This window comes from Chiloscyllium plagiosum, unplaced genomic scaffold (genome assembly GCF_037043375.1).
Source record: "Chiloscyllium plagiosum isolate Xiang-an unplaced genomic scaffold, Cpla_swu_hap1 HiC_scaffold_44, whole genome shotgun sequence".
Classification (NCBI taxonomy): domain Eukaryota; kingdom Metazoa; phylum Chordata; class Chondrichthyes; order Orectolobiformes; family Hemiscylliidae; genus Chiloscyllium; species Chiloscyllium plagiosum.
The window spans coordinates 5,053,241-5,067,815 of record NW_028270182.1 but is presented as its reverse complement, the minus strand read 5'-3'; the positions used below and the strand labels follow the sequence as shown (position 1 = coordinate 5,067,815).

At 58.6% G+C, this 14,575-nt stretch overlaps 1 protein-coding gene across 1 annotated transcript in view; it reads left to right on the top strand.

Moving 5' to 3' along the window:
* Positions 1-2,060: 2,060 nt before the first annotated feature.
* The window catches only part of LOC122548091 (somatostatin-1A-like), a 36,869-nt gene continuing 24,354 nt past the window's right edge, over positions 2,061-14,575 (top strand). Inside the window, exon 1 of the mRNA XM_043686652.2 lies at positions 2,061-2,258. Coding sequence (XP_043542587.2) covers positions 2,230-2,258 — 29 coding nt within the window. The 5' untranslated portion in view covers positions 2,061-2,229. The remainder of the gene's footprint in view (positions 2,259-14,575) is intronic.

Genomic DNA, 14,575 nt, shown 5'->3' with positions numbered 1-14,575 from the left:
GTGTGTGAGAGAGAGTGTCTGTGTGTGAGAGAGTGTCTGTGTGAGAGAGAGAGTGTCTGTGTGAGAGAGAGAGTGTCTGTGTGAGAGAGAGAGAGTGTCTGTGAGAGAGAGAGAGAGAGAGAGTGTCTGTGAGAGAGAGAGAGAGAGAGTGTCTGTGAGAGAGAGAGAGAGTGTCTGTGAGAGAGAGAGAGAGTGTCTGTGAGAGAGAGAGAGAGTGTCTGTGTGAGAGAGAGAGAGTCTGTGTGAGAGAGAGAGAGTCTGTGTGAGAGAGAGAGTGTCTGTGTGAGAGAGAGAGTGTCTGTGTGAGAGAGAGAGAGTGTCTGTGTGAGAGCGCGAGTGTGTCTGTGTGAGAGCGAGTGTGTCTGTGTGAGAGAGAGTGTGTCTGTGAGAGAGAGTGTGTCTGTGTGAGAGAGAGTGTGTCTGTGTGAGAGAGAGTGTGTCTGTGTGAGAGAGAGTGTGTCTGTGTGAGAGAGAGTGTCTGTGTGTGAGAGAGTGTGTCTGTGTGTGAGAGAGTGTGTCTGTGTGTGAGAGAGAGTGTCTGTGTGTGAGAGAGAGTGTCTGTGTGTGTGTGAGAGAGTGTCTGTGTGTGTGAGAGAGAGTGTCTGTGTGTGTGAGAGAGAGTGTCTGTGTGAGAGAGAGTGTCTGTGTGTGAGAGAGAGTGTCTGTGTGTGTGAGAGAGAGTGTCTGTGTGTGTGAGAGAGAGTGTCTGTGTGTGTGAGAGAGAGTGTCTGTGTGTGAGAGAGAGAGTGTGTCTGTGTGAGAGAGAGAGTGTGTCTGTGTGAGAGAGAGAGTGTGTCTGTGTGAGAGAGAGTGTCTGTGTGAGAGAGAGAGTGTCTGTGTGAGAGAGAGAGTGTGTCTGTGTGAGAGAGAGAGTGTGTCTGTGTGAGAGAGAGAGAGTGTCTGTGTGAGAGAGAGAGAGTGTCTGTGTGAGAGAGAGAGTGTCTGTGTGAGAGAGAGTGTCTGTGTGAGAGAGAGAGTGTCTGTGTGAGAGAGAGAGTGTCTGTGTGAGAGAGAGAGTGTCTGTGTGAGAGAGAGAGAGTGTCTGTGTGTGTGTGAGAGAGCGAGAGATAGTCTGAGCGTGTGTGAGAGAATGACATGAGGATTTGGCAGTGATGTTATTTCTGGAGATGTCACATGGCTGAGATGTGTTGTGCTGTACACACCCGTCCAGCAATGGCACGGAGCAATGTTCAAAATCCACTTTTTTAATTAAAATAAATGAAAAAAATTATTTTAATTAAAATAAATTAGATAGAGATCTGCGACATTATGCCCAGAAGTTGCCTTCTCTCTCTCTCTGTCTCTTGATTTAATGTCGCAGCATGTCTGTATGTTGTTACTTTGAACTCTTATTCTGTCACCCTTCTCTCTTTTTTGCCCTTCTTTCTCTTCTGTTAATGATTTAATGTACGCAGGGTGTTTGAAACACCCAGAGCACTCTAACAGTCCCTGCTGTGATACCCAGCTGGTGGCTGTGCTGGTGTTCAGGGAGAGCAGGCGATATAGACAATGAATACTGAATGCTATTAGTGAAAGTCTGGTCCTGGAGCAACATTTGGAAACTGTATATTAACCTCACCTCCCCCCAACCCCAACCTTTGAGAAGTGTCATTACCAGCTGGAGATGTGCGTCCAATAGAAAGCTGGCTTTGAAATTCCTATCATTTCCCAATGGAACGCCTGCTTTAAGGTCATGTGACTCCAGAAAACCCAAATAAAGCTATGTGAATGAGATCGTTCCTGTCTTTTTTTTTATATTCGATCCCAGATTCGAAGGGTTAACCAGCGAGTTATAGTCATGGAGATGTACAGCACGGAAACAGACCCTTCAGTCCGACACGTCCATGCCGACCAGATATCCCAACCCAATCTAGTCCCATTTGCCAGCACCCGGCCCATATCCCTCCAAACCCTTCCTCTTCATATACCCATCCAGATGCTTCTTAAATGTAATTGTACCAGCCTCCACCACTTCCTCTGGCAGCTGAGCTACGATAAGTTTGTCTTTAGTTCCGAGGGTGTTCCCACTCTCTAAGGAGAAAGTGAGGTCTGCAGATGCTGGAGATCAAAGTTGAAACTTTATTGCTGGAACAGCACAGCAGGTCAGGCAACATCCAGGGAACAGGAGATTCGACGTTTCGGGCACAGGCCCTTCTTCAGGAACTCTCTAAGGGGGACAGATCTGCCAGCCGACAATTCAGGAAGCAAACTGAGTTGTGAGATGGTGCCATGCTTTTCGAGTGGGACTCTGTGCTGGTGTGAGTATAATCTATGAGTGTGTGCGAGGTGGTCTGTATTTCTGTTCAAGCACACTTTGAAATTTATACTGACAAAGCCTGACCATCAGTACACATTACAGTATGCCCAGTTCTCACTGGGGACTCCCAGTCTTTCTCAGCCCTGTGTTGTAGGTTTCTAGCAATTTCTCTTTAACTCGGGCTGATGCCGGCTGCAGTAAATCCTTCATTTCCCAGAGGGAACTGTTTATCCCACTGGAGCTGTATTGCTGTCCTGCCATCCCCAGGTGGAGCTGCTTTACTGCCCTGCGGTCCCCAGGTGGAGCTGTTTCCCTGCCCTGCGGTCCCCAGGTGGAGCTGTTTCACTGCCCTGCGGTCCCCAGGTGGAGGTGTTTCCCTGCCCAGCGAACCCCAGGTGGAGCTGTTGCACTGCTTTGTGGTCCCCAGGTGAAGCTGTTTCACTGCCCTGCAGTCCCCAGGTGGAGCTGTTTCACTGCCCTGCGTTCCCCAGGTGGAGCTGTTTCACTGCCCTGTGGTCCCCAGGTGGAGCTGTTTCACTGCCCTGCGGTCCCCAGGTGGAGCTGTTACCCTGCCCTGCGAACCCCAGCTGGAGCTGTTGCACTGCATTGCGGTCCCCAGGTGGAGCTGTTTCACTGCCCTGCAGTCCCCAGGTGGAGCTGTTTCACTACCTTGTAGTCTCCAGGTGGAGCTGTTTCCCTGCCCAATGGTCCCCAGGTGGAGCTGTTGCACTGCTTTGCGGTCCCCAGGAGGAGCTGTTTCCCTGCCCTGCGGTCCCCAGGTGGAGCTGTTTCACTGCCCTGCGGTCCCCAGGTGGAGCTGTTGCACTGCTTTGCGGTCCCAAGGAGGAGCTGTTTCACTGCCTTGCGGTCCCCAGGTGGAGCTGTTTCACTGCCCTGCGGTCCCCAGGTGGAGCTGTTGCACTGCTTTGCGGGCCCCAGGAGGAGCTGTTTCACTGCCCTGCGGTCCCCAGGTGAAGCTGTTTCACTGCCTTGTGGTCCCCAGGTGGAGCTGTTTCCCTGCCCAACGGTCCCCAGGTGGAGCTGTTTCACTGCCTTGTGGTCTCTATGTGGAGCTGTTTCCCTGCCTTGCGGTCCCCAGGTGTTGCTGTTTCACTGCCGTGCGTTCCCAAGGTGGAGCTGTTTCGCTGCCTTTTGTTCCCTAAGGTGGAGCTGTTTCACTGCCCTGCGGTCCCCAATTGGAGCTGTTTCACTGCCCTATGGTCCCCAGGTGGAGCTGTTTCACAGCTTTGAGGTCCCCAGGTGGAGCTGTTTCACTGCCCTGTGGTCCCCAGGTGGAGCTGTTTCACAGCTTTGCCTTCCCCAGTTGGAGATGTTTCACTGCCTTGTGGTCCCCAGGTGGAGCTGTTTCACTGCCCTGCAGTCACCAGGTGGAGCTGTTTCACTGCCCTGTTGTCCCCAGGTGGAGCTGTTTCACAGGTTTGCGGTCCCCAGGTGGAGCTGTTTCACTGGACTGCGGTCCCCAGGAGGAGCTGTTTCACTGCCCTGCGGTCCCCAAGTGGAGCTGTTTCACTGCTTTGTGGTCCCCAGGGGGAGCTGTTTCACTGCCTTGTGGTCTCCAGGTGGAGCTGTTTCACTGCCCTGCGGTCCCCAAGTGGAGCTGTTTCACTGCTTTGCGGTCCCCAAGTGGAGCTGTTTCACTGCTTTGCGGTCCCCAGGTGAAGCTGTTTCACTGCCTTGTGGTCCACAGGTGGAGTTGTTTCACTGGACTACGGTCGCCAGGAGGAGCTGTTTCACTGCCTTGTGGTCCCCAGGTGGAGCTGTTTCCCCACCCTAGGGTCCCCAGGTGGAGCTGTTTCACTGCCCTGCGGTCCCCAGGTGGAGCTGTTTCACTGCTTTGCGGTCCCCAGGTGGATCTGATTCTCTGCCCTGCGGTCCCCAGGTGGAGCTGTTTCACTGCCTTGTGGTCCCAGGAGGAGCTGTTTCACTGCCTTGTGGTCCCCAGGTGGAACTGTTTCACTGCCCTGTGGTCCCCAGGTGGAGCTGTTTCACTGCCATGCGTTCCCCAGGTGGAGCTGTTTCACTGCCTTGTGGTCCCCAGGTGGAGCTGTTTCGCTGCCCTGCGGTCCGCAATTGGAGCTGTTTCACTGCCCTATGGTCCCCAGATGGAGCTGTTTCACAGCTTTGATGTCCCCAGGTGGAGCTGTTTCACTGCCCTGAGGTCCCCAGGTGGAGCTGTTTCACAGCTTTGCATTCCCCAGGTGGAGCTGTTTCACTGCCTTGTGGTCCCCAGGTGGGGTTGTTTCACAGGTTTGTTGTCCCCAGGTGGAGCTGTTTCACTGGACCGCGGTCCCCAGGAGGAGCTTTTTCACTGCCCTGCGGTCCCGAGGTGGAGCTGTTTCACTGCCCTGCAGTCCCCAGGTGGAGCTGTTTCACTGCCTTGTGGTCCCCAGGTGGGGTTGTTTCACAGGTTTGTGGTCCCCAGGTGGAGCTGTTTCACTGGACTGCGGTCCCCAGGAGGAGCTGTTTCACTGCCCTTTGGTCCCGAGGTGGAGCTGTTTCACTGCCCTGCAGTCCCCAGGTGGAGCTGTTGCACTGCGTTGCGGACCCCAGGTAGAGCTGTTTCCCTGCCCTGCGGTCCCCAGGTGGAGCTGTTTCACTGCCGTGCAGTCCCCAGGTGGAGCTGTTTCACTGGACCGCGGTCCCCAGGAGGAGCTGTTTCACTGCCCTTTGGTCCCGAGGTGGAGCTGTTTCACTGCCCTGCGGTCCCCAGGTGGAGCTGTTGCACTGCGTTGCGGTCCCCAGGGGGAGCTGTTGCACTGCTTTGTGGTCCCCAGGTGAAGCTGTTTCACTGCCTTGGGGTCCCCAGGGGGAGCTGTTTCACTGGACTGCGGGCCGCAGAAGGAGCTGTTTCACTGCCCTGCGCTCCCCAGGTGGAGCTGTTTCACTGCCTTGTGGTCCCCAGGGGGAGCTGTTTCACTGGACTGCTGGCCGCAGGAGGAGCTGTTTCACTGCCCTGCGGTCCCCAGGTGGAGCTGTTTCACTGCCTTGTGGTCCCCAGGTGGAGCTGTTTCCCTGCCCTCTGGTCCCCAGGTGGAGCTGTTTCGCTGCCCTGCGGTCCCCAGGTGGAGCTGTTGCACTGCTTTGCGGTCCCCAGGTGGAGCTGTTTCACTGCTTTGCAGTCCCCAGGTGGAGCTGTTTCACTGCCCTTCGGTCCCCAGGTGGAGCTGTTTAACTGCTTTGCAGTCCCCAGGTGGAGCTGTTTCACTGCCCTTCGGTCCCCAGGTGGAGCTGTTTCACTGCTTTGCGGTCCCCAGGTGGAGCTGTTGCACTGCCCAGCGGTCCCCAGCTGGAGCTGTTTCACTGCACTCCGTACCCCAGGTGGAGCTGTTTCACTGCCGTGCGGTCCCCAGTGGGAGCTGTTTCACTGCTTTGCGGTCCCCAGCTGGAGCTGTTTCACTGCCCTGCGGTCCCCAGGTGGAGCTGTTGCACTGCCCTGCGGTCCCCAGGTGGAGCTGTTTCACTGCCCTGCGGTCCCCAGGTGGAGCCGTTGCACTGCCCTGTGGTCCCCAGGTGGAGCTGTTTCACTGCCCTGTGGTCCCCAGGTGGAGCTGATTAGCTGCCCTTCGGTCCCCAGGTGGAGCTGTTTCACTGCCTTGTGGTCCCCAGGAGGAGCTGTTTCACTGCCTTGTGGTCCCCAGGTGGAGCTGTTTCACTGCCCTGCGGTCCCCAGGTGGAGCTGTTTCACTGCCTTGCGGTCCCCAGGTGGAGCTGTTTCACTGCCATGCGGTCCCCAGGTGGAGCTGTTTCACTGCCTTGTGGTCCCCAGGTGGAGCTGTTTCACTGCCCTGTGGTCCGCAATTGGAGCTGTTTCACTGCATTGCGGTCCCCAGGTGGAGCTGTTTCACAGCTTTGAAGTCCCCAGGTGGAGCTGTTTCACTGCCCTGCGGTCCCCAGGTGGAGCTGTTTCACAGCTTTGCGTTCCCCAGGTGGAGGTGTTTCACTGCACTGCGGTCCCCAGGTGGAGCTGTTTTACTGCCCTGTGGTCCCCAGATACAGTTGTTTCACAGGTTTGTGGTCCCCAGGTGGAGCTGTTTCACTGCCCTGCGGTCCCCAGGAGGAGCTGTTTCACTGCCCTGTGGTCCCGAGGTGGAGCTGTTTCACTCCCCTGTAGTCCCCAGGTGGAGCTGTTGCAATGCTTTGCGGTCCCCAGGTGGAGCTGTTTCACTGCCCTGCGGTCCCCAGGTGGAGTTGTTTCGCTGCCCTGCGGTCCCCAGGTGGAGCTGTTTCACTGCCATGCGGTCCCCAGGTGGAGCTATTGAACTGCTTTGCGGTCCCCAGGTGGAGCTGTTTCACTGCCCTGTGGTCCCCAGGTGGAGCTGTTTCACTGCCCTGAGGTCCCCAGGATGAGCTGTTTCACTGCCCTGTGGTCCCCAGGTGGAGCTGTTTCACTGCCTTGTGGTCCCCAGGTGGAGCTGTTTCACTGCCCTGCAGTCCCCAGGTGGAGCTCTTGCACTGCTTTGCGGTCCCCAGGTGAAGCTGTTTCACTGCCTTGTGGTCCCCAGGTGGAGCTGTTTCACTGCTTTGCGGTCCCCAGGTGGAGCTGTTTCACTGCCCTGCGCTCCCCAGGTGGAGCTGTTTCACTGCCTTGTGGTCCCCAGGTGGAGCTGTTTCCCTGCATTACAGTCCCCAGGTGGAGGTGTTTCGCTGCCCTGCGGTCCCCAGGTGGAGCTATTTCACTGCTCTGTGATCCCTAGGTGGAGCTGTTGCACTGCTTTGCGGTCCCCAGGTGGAGCTGTTTCACTGCCCTTCGGTCCCCAGGTGGTGCCATTGCACTGCCCTACGGTGCCCAGTTGGAGCTGTTTCACTGTGTTGTGGTTCCCAGGTGGAGCAGTTTCACTGGACTGCGGGCCCCAGGAGGAGCTGTTTCACTGCCCTGAGGTCCCCAGGTGGAGCTGTTTCACTGCCTTGTGGTCCCCAGGTGGAGCTGTTTCACTGCCTTGTGGTCCCCAGGTGGAGTTGTTTCACTGCCCTGCGGTCCCCAATTGGAGATGTTTCACTGCCCTCTGGTCCCCAGGTGGAGCTGTTTCACAGCTTTGAGGTCCCCAGAGGGAGCTGTTTCACTGCCCTGCGGTCCCCAGGTGCAGCTGTTTCACAGCTTTGCATTCCCCAAGTGGAGCTGTTTCACTGCCTTGTGGTCCCCAAGTGGAGCTGTTTCACTACCCTGCGGTCCCCAGGTGGAGCTGTTTCACTGCCCTGTGGTCCCGAGGTGGAGCTGTTTCACTGCTTTGCGGTGCCCAGGTGGAGCTGTTTCACTGCCCTGCGGTCCCCAGGTGGAGTTGTTTTGCTGCCCTGCGGTCCCCAGGTGGAGCTGTTTCACTGCTCTGCGGTCCCCAGGTGGAGCTGTTGCACTGCCTTGTGGTCCCCAGGTGGAGCTGTTTTACTGGACTGCGGGCCCCAGGAGGAGCTGTTTCTCTGCCCTGCGGTCCCCAGGTGGAGCTGTTTTACTGCCTTGTGGTCCCCAGGTGGAGCTGTTTCCCTGCCCTACGGTCCCCAGTTGGAGCTGTTTCGCTGCCCTGCGGTCTCCAGGTGGAGCTGTTGCACTGCTTTGCGGTCCCCAGGTGGAGCTGTTTCACTGCCCTTCGGTCCCCAGGTGGAGTTGTTTTGCTGCCCTGCGGTCCCCAGGTGGAGCTGTTTCACTGCCCTGCCGTCCCCAGGTGGAGCTGTTGCACTGCTTTGCGGTCCCCAGGTGAAGCTGTTTCACTGCCTTGCGGTCCCCAGGTGGAGCTGTTTCACTGCCTTGTGGTCCCCAGGTGGAGCTGTTTCACTGGACTGCGGGCCCCAGGTGGAGCTGTTTCCCTGCCTTACGGTCCCTAGGTGGAGCTGTTTCGCTGCCCTGCGGTCCCCAGGTGGAGCTGTTGCACTGCCCTACGGTGCCCAGGTGGAGCTGTTTGACTTCCTTGTGGTTCCCAGGTGGAGCTGTTTCACTGGACTGCGGGCCCCAGGAGGAGCTGTTTCACTGCCCAGAGGTCCCCAGGTGGAGCTGTTTCACTGCCTTGTGGTCCCCAGGTGGAGCTGTTTCACTGCCCTGTGGTCCCCAGGTGGAGCTGTTTCACTGCCTTGCGGTCCCCAGGTGGAGCTGTTTGACTGCCCTGTGGTCCCCAGGTGGAGCTGTTTCACTGCCTTTTGGTCCCCAGGTGGAGCTGTTTCACTGCCCTGCGGTCCCCAATTGGAGCTGTTTCACTGCCCTATGGTCCCCAGGTGGAGCTGTTTCACTGCCCTGTGGTCCCCAGGTGGAGCTGTTTCACTGCCCTGCGGTCCCCAGGTGGAGCTGTTTTACTGCCCTGTGGTCCCCAGGTGGATCTGTTTCACTGCCCTGCGGTCCCCAGGAGGAGCTGTTTCACTTCCCTGTGGTCCCGAGGTGGAGGTGTTTCACTGCACTGCGGTCCCCAGGTGGAGCTGTTTCACTGCCTTGTGGTCCCCAGGTGGAGCTATTTCACTGCCCTGCGGTCCCCAGGGGGAGCTGTTTCACTACCCTGCGGTCCCCAGGGGGAGCTGTTTCACTACTTTGCGGTCCCCAGGTGGAGCTGTTTCACTGCCCTGCAGTCACCAGGTGGAGCTGTTTCGCTGCCTTGCGGTCCCCAGGTGGAGCTGTTTCACTGCCCTGCAGTCACCAGGTGGAGCTGTTTCACTGCCTTGCGGTCCCCAGGAGGATCTGTTTCACTGCCCTGCGGTCCCCAGGAGGATCTGTTTCACTGCCCTGCGGTCCCCAGGTGGATCTGTTTCACTGCCCTGCGGTCCCCAGGAGGAGCTGTTTCACTTCCCTGTGGTCCCGAGGTGGAGCTGTTTCACTGCACTGCGGTCCCCAGGTGGAGCTGTTTCACTGCCCTGCGGTTTCCAGGGGGAGCTGTTTCACTACTTTGCAGTCCCCAGGTGGAGCTATTTCACTGCCCTGCAGTAACCAGGTGGAGCTGTTTCACTGCCTTGCGGTCCCCAGGAGGAGCTGTTTCTCTGCCCTGCGGTCCCCAGGTGGAGCTGTTTTACTGCCTTGTGGTCCCCAGGTGGAGCTGTTTCCCTGCCCTACGGTCCCCAGTTGGAGCTGTTTCGCTGCCCTGCGGTCCCCAGGTGGAGCTGTTTCCCTGCTCTGTGGTCCCTAGGTGGAGCTGTTGCACTGCTTTGCGGTCCCCAGGTGGAGCTGTTTCACTGCACTTCGGTCCCCAGGTGGTGCCATTGCACTGCCCTACGGTGCCCAGTTGGAGCTGTTTCACTGCCTTGTGGTTCCCAGGTGGAGCTGTTTCACTGGACTGCGGGCCCCAGGAGGAGCTGTTTCACTGCCCTGAGGTCCCCAGGTGGAGCTGTTTCACTGCCTTGTGGTCCCCAGGTGGAGCTGTTTCACTGCCTTGTGGTCCCTAGGTGGAGCTGTTTCACTGCCCTGCGGTCCCCAATTGGAGATGTTTCACTGACCTATGGTCCCCAGGTGGAGCTGTTTCACAGCTTTGCGTTCCCCAGGTGGAGCTGTTTCACTGCCTTGTGGTTCCCAGGTGGAGCTGTTTCACTGGACTGCGGGCCCCAGGAGGAGCTGTTTCACTGCCCTGTTGTCCCCAGGTGGAGCTGTTTCACTGCCTTGTGGTCCCCAGGTGGAGCTGTTTCACTGCCTTGTGGTCCCCAGGTGGAGCTGTTTCACTGCCCTGCGGTCCCCAATTGGAGATGTTTCACTGCCCTATGGTCCCCAGGTGGAGCTGTTACACTGCCCTGCGGTCCCCAGGTGGAGCTGTTTCACTGCTCTGCGGTCCCCAGGTGGAGTTGTTTCACAGGTTTGTGGTCCCCAGGTGGAGCTGTTTAACTGGATTGCGGTCCCCAGGAGGAGCTGTTTCACTGCCCTGTGGTCCCGAGGTGGAGCTGTTTCACTGCTTTGCGGTCCCCAGGTGGAGTTGTTTTGCTGCACTGCGGTCCCCAGGTGGAGCTGTTTCACTGCTCTGCGGTCCCCAGGTGGAGCTGTTGCACTGCTTTGCGGTCCCCAGGTGGAGCTGTTTCACTGCCCTGCGGTCCCCAGGAGGAGCTGTTTCACTGCCCTGCGGTCCCCAGGTGGAGTTGTTTTGCTGCCCTGCGGTCCCCAGGTGGAGCTGTTTCACTACCCTGCCGTCCCCAGGTGGAGCTGTTGCACTGCATTGCGGTCCCCAGGTGAAGCTGTTTCACTGCCTTGCGGTCCCCAGGTGGAGCTGTTTCACTGCCTTGTGGTCCCCAGGTGGAGCTGTTTCCCTGCCCTACGGTCCCCAGGTGGAGCTGTTACACTGCTTTGCGGTCTCCAGGTGGAGCTGTTGCACTGCTTTGCGGTCCCCAGGTGGAGCTGTTTCACTGCCCTTCGGTCCCCAGGTGGAGTTGTTTTGCTGCCCTGCGGTCCCCAGGTGGAGCTGTTTCACTGCCCTGCCGTCCCCAGGTGGAGCTGTTGCACTGCTTTGCGGTCCCCAGGTGAAGCTGTTTCACTGCCTTGCGGTCCCCAGGTGGAGCTGTTTCACTGCCTTGTGGTCCCCAGGTGGAGCTGTTTCACTGGACTGCGGGCCCCAGGTGGAGCTGTTTCCCTGCCTTACGGTCCCTAGGTGGAGCTGTTCCGCTGCCCTGCGGTCCCCAGGTGGAGCTGTTGCACTGCCCTACGGTGCCCAGGTGGAGCTGTTTGACTTCCTTGTGGTTCCCAGGTGGAGCTGTTTCACTGGACTGCGGGCCCCAGGAGGAGCTGTTTCACTGCCCAGAGGTCCCCAGGTGGAGCTGTTTCACTGCCTTGTGGTCCCCAGGTGGAGCTGTTTCACTGCCCTGTGGTCCCCAGGTGGAGCTGTTTCACTGCCTTGCGGTCCCCAGGTGGAGCTGTTTGACTGCCCTGTGATCCCCAGGTGGAGCTGTTTCACTGCCTTTTGGTCCCCAGGTGGAGCTGTTTCACTGCCCTGCGGTCCCCAATTGGAGCTGTTTCACTGCCCTATGGTCCCCAGGTGGAGCTGTTTCACAGCTTTGAGGTCCCCAGATGGAGCTGTTTCCCTGCCCTGCTGTCCCCAGGTGGAGCTGTTTCACTGCCCTGCTGTCCCCAGGTGGAGCTGTTTCACTGCCCTGCGGTCCCCAGGTGGAGCTGTTTCACTGCCCTGCGGTCCCCAGGTGGAGCTGTTTCACTGCCCTGTGGTCCCCAGGTGGATCTGTTTCACTGCCCTGCGGTCCCCAGGAGGAGCTGTTTCACTTCCCTGTGGTCCCGAGGTGGAGGTGTTTCACTGCACTGCGGTCCCCAGGTGGAGCTGTTTCACTGCCTTGTGGTCCCCAGGTGGAGCTATTTCACTGCCCTGCGGTCCCCAGGGGGAGCTGTTTCACTACTTTGCGGTCCCCAGGTGGAGCTGTTTCACTGCCCTGCAGTCACCAGGTGGAGCTGTTTCACTGCCTTGCGGTCCCCAGGTGGAGCTGTTTCACTGCCCTGCAGTCACCAGGTGGAGCTGTTTCACTGCCTTGCGGTCCCCAGGTGGATCTGTTTCACTGCCCTGCGGTCCCCAGGAGGAGCTGTTTCACTTACCTGTGGTCCCGAGGTGGAGCTGTTTCACTGCACTGCGGTCCCCAGGTGGAGCTGTTTCACTGCCTTGTGGTCCCCAGGTGGAGCTATTTCACTGCCCTGTAGTCCCCAGGGGGAGCTGTTTCACTACTTTGCGGTCCCCAGGTGGAGCTATTTCACTGCCCTGCAGTCACCAGGTGGAGCTGTTTCACTGCCTTGCGGTCCCCAGGTGGAGCTGTTTCACTGCCCTGCAGTCACCAGGTGGAGCTGTTTCACTGTCTTGCGGTCCCCAGGTGGAGCTGTTTCACTGCCCTGCAGTCACCAGGTGGAGCTGTTTCACTGCCTTCCGGTCCCCAGGTGAAGCTGTTTCACCGCCTTGTGGTCCCCAGGTGGAGTTGTTTCACTGCGCTGTGGTCCCCAGGTGGAGCTGTTTCACTGCCTTGCGGTCCCCAGGTGGAGCTGTTTCATTGCCCTGTGGTCCCGAATTGGAGCTGTTTCACTGCCCTCTGGTCCCCAGGTGGAGCTGTTTCACAGCTTTGAGGTCCCCAGATGGAGCTGTTTCACAGCTTTGCGGTCCCCAGGTGGAGCTGTATCACTGCCCTGTGGTCCCCAGGTGGAGCTGTTTCAATGCTTTGCGGTCCCCAGGTGGAGCTGTTTCACTGCTTTGCGGTCCCCAGGAGGAGCTGTTTCACTGGACTGCGGTCCCCAGGTGGAGCTGTTTCACTGCTTTGCGGTCCCCAGGAGGAGCTGTTTCACTGCCTTACGGTGCCCAGGTGGAGCTGTTTCTCTGCCCTGTGGTCCCCAGGTGGAGCTGTTTCACTGCCTTGTGGTCCCCAGGTGGAGCTGTTTCACTGCCCTGCGGTCCCCAGGTGGAGCTGTTTCACAGCTTTGAGGTCCCCAGATGGAGCTGTTTCACTGCCCTGCGGTTCCCAGGTGGAGCTGTTTCACAGCTTTGCGTTCCACAGGTGGAGCTGTTTCACTGCCACGCGGTCCACAGGTGGAGCTGTTTCACTGCCCTGTGGTCCCCAGGTGGAGCTGTTTCACAGCTTTGCGTTCCCCAGGTGGAGCTGTTTCACTGCCTTGTGGTTCCCAGGTGGAGCTGTTTCACTGGACTGCGGGCCCCAGGAGGAGCTGTTTCACTGCCCTGTTGTCCCCAGGTGGAGCTGTTTCACTGCCTTGTGGTCCCCAGGTGGAGCTGTTTCACTGCCCTGCGGTCCCCAATTGGAGATGTTTCACTGCCCTATGGTCTCCAGGTGGAGCTGTTACACTGCCCTGCGGTCCCCAGGTGGAGCTGTTTCACTGCTCTGCGGTCCCCAGGTGGAGTTGTTTCACAGGTTTGTGGTCACCAGGTGGAGCTGTTTAACCGAATTGCGGTCCCCAGGAGGAGCTGTTTCACTGCCCTGTGGTCCCGACTTGGAGCTGTTTCACTGCTTTGCGGTCCCCAGGTGGAGTTGTTTTGCTGCACTGCGGTCCCCAGGTGGAGCTGTTTCACTGCTCTGCGGTCCCCAGGTGGAGCTGTTGCACTGCTTTGCGGTCCCCAGGTGGAGCTGTTTCACTGCCCTGCGGTCCCCAGGTGGAGCTGTTTCACTGGACTGCGGGCCCCAGGAGGAGCTGTTTCACTGCCCTGCGGTCCCCAGGTGGAGCTGTTTCACTGCCTTGTGGTCCCCAGGTGGAGCTGTTTCACTGCCTTGTGGTCCCCAGGTGGAGCTGTTTCACTGCCCTGCGGTCCCCAATTGGAGATGTTTCACTGCCCTATGGTCCCCAGGTGGAGCTGTTACACTGCCCTGCTGTCCCCAGGTGGAGCTGTTTCACTGCTCTGCGGTCCCCAGGTGGAGTTGTTTCACAGGTTTGTGGTCCCCAGGTGGAGCTGTTTAACTGGATTGCGATCCCCAGGAGGAGCTGTTTCACTGCCCTGTGGTCCCGAGGTGGAGCTGTTTCACTGCTTTGCGGTCCCCAGGTGGAGTTGTTTTGCTGCACTGTGGTCCCCAGGTGGAGCTGTTTCACTGCTCTGCGGTCCCCAGGTGGAGCTGTTGCACTGCTTTGCGGTCCCCAGGTGGAGCTGTTTCACTGCCCCGCGGTCCCCAGGTGGAGCTGTTTCACTGCCCTGCGGTCCCCAGGTGGAGTTGTTTTGCTGCCCTGCGGTCCCCAGGTGGAGCTGTTTCACTGGACTGCGGGCCCCAGGAGGAGCTGTTTCTCTGCCCTGCGGTCCCCAGGTGGAGCTGTTTTACTGCCTTGTGGTCCCCAGGTGGAGCTGTTTCCCTGCCCTACGGTCCCCAGGTGGAGATGTTGCACTGCTTTGCGGTCTCCAGGTGGAGCTGTTGCACTGCTTTGCGGTCCCCAGGTGGAGCTGTTTCACAGCCCTTCGGTCCCCAGGTGGAGTTGTTTTGCTGCCCTGCGGTCCCCAGGTGGAGCTGTTTCACTGCCCTGCCGTCCCCAGGTGGAGCTGTTGCACTGCTTTGCGGTCCCCAGGTGAAGCTGTTTCACTGCCTTGCGGTCCCCAGGTGGAGCTGTTTCACTGCCTTGTGGTCCCCAGGTGGAGCTGTTGCACTGCCCTACGGTGCCCAGGTGGAGCTGTTTGACTTCCTTGTGGTTCCCAGGTGGAGCTGTTTCACTGGACTGCGGGCCCCAGGAGGAGCTGTTTCACTGCCCAGAGGTCCCCAGGTGGAGCTGTTTCACTGCCTTGTGGTCCCCAGGTGGAGCTGTTTCACTGCCCTGTGGTCCCCAGGTGGAGCTGTTTCACTGCCTTGCGGTCCCCAGGTGGAGCTGTTTGACTGCCCTGTGGTCCCCAGGTGGAGCTGTTTGACTGCCCTGTGGTCCCCAGGTGGAGCTGTTTCACTGCC